At 42.1% G+C, this 4887-nt stretch overlaps 1 protein-coding gene across 1 annotated transcript in view; it reads right to left on the reverse strand.

Annotated features, from left to right (window-relative positions):
* Window positions 1–4490, reverse strand: part of LOC140954351 (uncharacterized) — a 6642-nt gene extending 2152 nt beyond the window's left edge. Inside the window, exons 1-6 of the mRNA XM_073403680.1 lie at window positions 4448–4490; window positions 4095–4381; window positions 2482–3839; window positions 1209–2397; window positions 853–991; window positions 187–522 (exon numbers count right to left, since the gene is read on the reverse strand). Of these exons, the coding sequence (XP_073259781.1) occupies window positions 187–522; window positions 853–991; window positions 1209–2397; window positions 2482–3839; window positions 4095–4381; window positions 4448–4490 (3352 nt within the window). The remainder of the gene's footprint in view (window positions 1–186; window positions 523–852; window positions 992–1208; window positions 2398–2481; window positions 3840–4094; window positions 4382–4447) is intronic.
* Between the last annotated feature and the right edge of the window lie 397 nt (window positions 4491–4887).

Here is a 4887-nt window from a genome sequence, read left to right on the forward strand (position 1 = left end):
AGCTTTCCAGATTTAACTCCAAATGAACATTTTGCAGGGTTGAGCTTTAGTTTCGTACTTCCTCAAATGCTCAAATAACTTCCTTAGAACCTTTACATGATCTTCTCCCTTCTTGGAACTAGCAATCATGTCAATCTACCATACACCTCAAATCTCTTTATGCATCATATCATGGAACAGAGTCACCATGGCTCTCTGATAGGTGGCTTCCTGCATTCTTTAGACCAAATGGCATAACCTTGTAACAATAGGTTCCCCATGGGTAACAAAAAGTCATTTTTGCCTTATCTTCTAGAGCCATCTTTATCTGATTGTATCCTGAGAAACCATCCATAAAGGAATACGTGGAACTACGTGCAACATTGTCCACTAAAACATCTATATGTGGCAGAGGAAAATCATCTTTGGGGCTAGCTTTGTTCAAATTTCGGAAGTCCACACAAACTTTAATCTTTCCTTCTTTCTTTGGTACAACAACAATGTTGGATACCCATTGTGGATATTTGACTACTTCTAGAAAGCCTGCATTCCACTGTTTTTCGAGTTCTGTCTTAACCTTGATCCAAATATCCGGGTGGGCTCTCCTCAACTTCTGCTTGACTGGCTTACAACCTTCCTAGAGCGGTATTCTTGTGCACGATGATATTTCTATCCAAACCAGGCATAATCCTTCGTAAGACCAAGCAAAAACATCTGCATATTCTTGTAATAGGGCTATTATTTTTCTCTCTTCATCAGGAGTGATTAAGGTCCCTATTTTCAACTCTTTTTTAATCTGATCATTACCCACGTTTTATGGTTTCTAGCTCTTCTGTAGCTGGTTCCCAGGTTTGTTCATGTTGCTCTACTAACTTTCGTAAAATTCCTTAACATTGCTTTCATCCCATTCTTCTTCTTCCATGGTGATAACCATGTTCGTTAAAGTTTGGCCATTCATTCTTTTGATGCTAAGTGTATGTGATGTTTGTGGAAGATCCGCTTTCAGGGTTTCCTGAAAGCGGAAAGTGTTTGGTGTAAATGCACAAGTAAAGAGAGATAAATTTGGAAATAATGCATGATCTCATTAACAAAAGGTGGGCTCAATGACAAACAACAAAATCTAATTGACATCCTGAGCCTTGACTGTCAATTAGGGATAATAAAGCAAACAAAAGCAACGACAAAAGCATGTTAAAGCAAACAAAGTTGGTTTACATTTTAAACACTACTGGAGCTTCTTGAGTCACCCAGTTTTGGAACTTCTCGCCCTCGGCCAGCTTTCGCACGAAGGTCTCAGTTGAGACTTCTTCCATGGTGTGGATAGTCAGTTGTGGCAGGGCTTCATCTTCCTCTCCCGCTACCATCTTCATGTCACCTCCTTCCATGTTATCCTCCTCCAAGGTGTTTATGCTTATATTTGACAGTTCTTGACCAAGGCTTTCTACTCCTTCATTGGGTTGCATTACATATGCAGCCTTCGGGAATGTCACTCTAAGGGGAGGGATTTCCAACTTTTCTTCTTCAGGCTCTCTTCCTTCAATCCTGGCCATTCTTCTTTCCCTTCTCCGACTGGCAGCCCACCGATGATCCTCTTTTTTAGGTTTATACCCCAACCCAAATCTTTGATCAGCACCTTTCATCTTTATCGGGTTTGCCCTTTTTGGTATCTCAGTGATAGGATTATACTGAAAGGGGATCCCTCGTTCCAAGAGGCATTGAGCCACCATCCTTGCTGCTTCTGAGATCCTTGGCCTTCTTAGTACTGTGTTTTCAGGCACCCAGTCAGTGTTTACAATCTCAAAAGCATGGATATTGTTATCCTTGCAATCCTCCGCCTCAATGAAAGGTATGGCCACATTTTTTATCATGGACACTGTCTCCTCAGCTTTGACAGTCACCAACATCCCGTTCATGATATACTTTAGGCACTGGTGTAATGATGAAGTTACCGCCCCGGCCGTATGAATCCATGGTCTTCCTAACAACATACTATAGGAAGGGTGGATATCCATAACTTGAAATGTCACTAAGAACATTTGTGGCCCCACATATAGCTCCACTTCCAAAGTCCCTATTATTGGTCTAGGTGAGCCGTCATATGCTCTGGCCATCATGGTACTTGGTTTCATATGAGATTCATCGATCGGCATTTCTTCCAGAATATGCTTTGGCAACACATTAAGGGCCGAGCCATTATCGACAAGCACCTTTCCTATGAGGCAGTCCTTGCACCTAACAGTAATATATAGGGGCTTGTTGTGTCCAGTACCTTCAGCATCAAGCTCATCAGTGGTGAAATACAGGTAATTAGTTGCATGGATTCTCCCCACCAAATGCTCCATGGTTTTCTGTTCAATGTCTTGAGGGACATATGCCTCATTCAAAACCTTTTGCAACGCGTTTCGATGTGGCTCAGAGCTGAGTATCAAGGACATAAGGGAGATCCTAGCTGGAGTCTTTTTTAGTTGATCTACTATGCAATATTCACTATGCTTTATCAACTTCAAAAATTCATTTAACTCTTCTTCAGTCACTGGCTTATTAACTTCTGTTGCTTTGTCAAGATCTACCACTTCTTTGCCTTTTGCCTTCCTCAACTCTTCGGGAGTAAAGCACCGGCCACTCCGAGTTAACCCACTGATTTCAGTTTGGAATAAAGGAAGAGAAGCTTGAATGTTGGCAGCGAAACCATAATTATAAGGCATGGCATTGTGATTTCCTTTGGTGTGGGAAGGTTTAGCCAAGATTAACTTTGGTGGCCCATTAGCTGTTGGTTGGACCCTATATACTCTTGACATCTTATCTTGACCTTCCATCATACTTACCTCATGATTGCCTTCTGCGGGCTCGATCCTCAACTCTCCTAATGCCATCATTTTTGCCACCTTCTTGCGAAACTCGATGCAATTCTCAATATGATGCCCCTCTCTTCCATGGAACTCACAATAGTCACCTCCCTCAAATTGACCTTCAATATTTATCTCAAGAAATCCTGATTTTACCAACATGCCATACAACTCCTTCATGGATACCTTCAACACCTTGCTTTGATTCCCAACTTCTATCATGCCTACTCCATTATTACTTGCGGCATGATTAGGCAATGGATTTGAATTGATGCTGGGCATGTCTTCGAACGATACCCACCCCCTTTTGATAAGCTCTAATAATCTCCTTTTAAAGGCATAACAGGTTTCGATTCCATGCCCTGGATTACCAGCATGGTATTCGCAAGTTAATTCGGGCTTGTACCATAAGGGAAAAGGCGGTTGGATTGGTGGTAGAAGGATCGGAGCTATCTGTCCAATGCTCAGCAATTTGGCGTACAAGTCTTTTAAAGGCATGGGTAGTGGAGGCAGTTGCTCCGAAGAGTATCCTGTGTATGGCCTTTGGTTGTTTTGGTTGTTTGGCTGGGGGTTTGCTCGATTGGTGTTAAAAGGTTTGGCAAAGTTCATGTTGGCGAATTGATGGGTAGGGATTTGTGGGTTTTGGTAGTTTACTTTTTTGCCCTTGTACTCGCCTTCTAAGTTATTAACGTCACCTTCCCTTTTTCTTCCAACAAAACCTTTCTTCTCTAAAGGCTCTGATATGCGCCCAGCTTTAATCCCTTGCTCTATTCTTTCTGCCACGCGTACATCATCATAGAAATGCTGAGATGAGCTCCCCATTAAATGCTCGTAGTAAGGTGCCTTGAAGGTATTAGCGAACAAAGTCACCATCTCTGTCTCTATCAATGGGGGTTGCACATGTGTTGCCTCATCCCTCCATCTCTGTGCGTAAACCCTTACTGACTCCTGGCTTCTCTTTTCCATTGACATAAGGCTCGTTCGGTCTGGAGCAATTTTCAAGTTGAACTTGTACTGCTTAAGGAAAGCCTCCACTAAATCCTTCCATTTCTTGATTTTGGCATTATCCAACCTCATGTACCAGCTTAATGCAGACCCTGCTATACTGTCTTGGAAAAAATAGATCAACAACTTATCATCATGGATCACCTCAGCCATCTTGTTGCAATAGGAACGAAGGTGAGTGTTTGGGCATTCTAATCCAGTGTACTTTATAAACTCCGGTATCCTAAAATCTTTTGGCACCATGATGTTTGGTACTAAGCATACTTCGGAAGCTCGCATGGGATCGAACCAATCATTTCCCTCAACTGCTCTTAACCTTTCTTCCAAAGCGGATATCTTGTCGTCGTTCATAAAACCAGTGGACCTATTATCGGGAGGGCCATCCGCTGTTAAATCTACAGTGACATGAGTTTGAGGGGGCTGGGTAGGAATGACAGGTGTAAAGTGCTGTTCCGTTATTGAATCTGCCCCCAAGTTCTGAGATACCCCAAGGACATGAGCTGTGGATGCTCCTATCGGTGGTTGGGTGGACGTTCCCTCCCCGTTCTTGGCTCTTAGAAGTTGCTCAAGCAGATTGGTCATCCGGGAAACTTCATTTTTCACGGATTCCAGCTCACTTTGGTAGCGGGATTCTAGGGCGGCCCTCTCTTCGTTCTCCATTCTTGATCTCAGCCTGGTGTAGTGGACCTTGGATGGGGGACCTATGTTTCACGATCTGGAGCGGTGCATGAAAAATATGTAAATGAATGTATGATAAAGAATGATGCATGATGCATATGTAATGTTATCTCTCTTTTTTCTTTTTTTTTCTTTTTTTTTTAAATAAAAAACAATCGATGGCCAAAATTTCGCTTGCATAATGGGTATGGTCTCCTTTTGTCACATTCCTCATCAGGGGTTGTTTTGCTCAAGTTGTTGCTTCGGTAAACTTAACTCAAATAAGAGATATTTTACAAAAGACGGGTCATAGCCCTTTTCATTAATAATATTAGTTAATACATCTCTTGAAAAGAGGTTACAAAAGCAAAGAAGAAAAATACATCAATCTTTCTCTTCA

Source organism: Populus alba, chromosome 12 (genome assembly GCF_005239225.2).
Source record: "Populus alba chromosome 12, ASM523922v2, whole genome shotgun sequence".
Lineage (NCBI taxonomy): Eukaryota > Viridiplantae > Streptophyta > Magnoliopsida > Malpighiales > Salicaceae > Populus > Populus alba.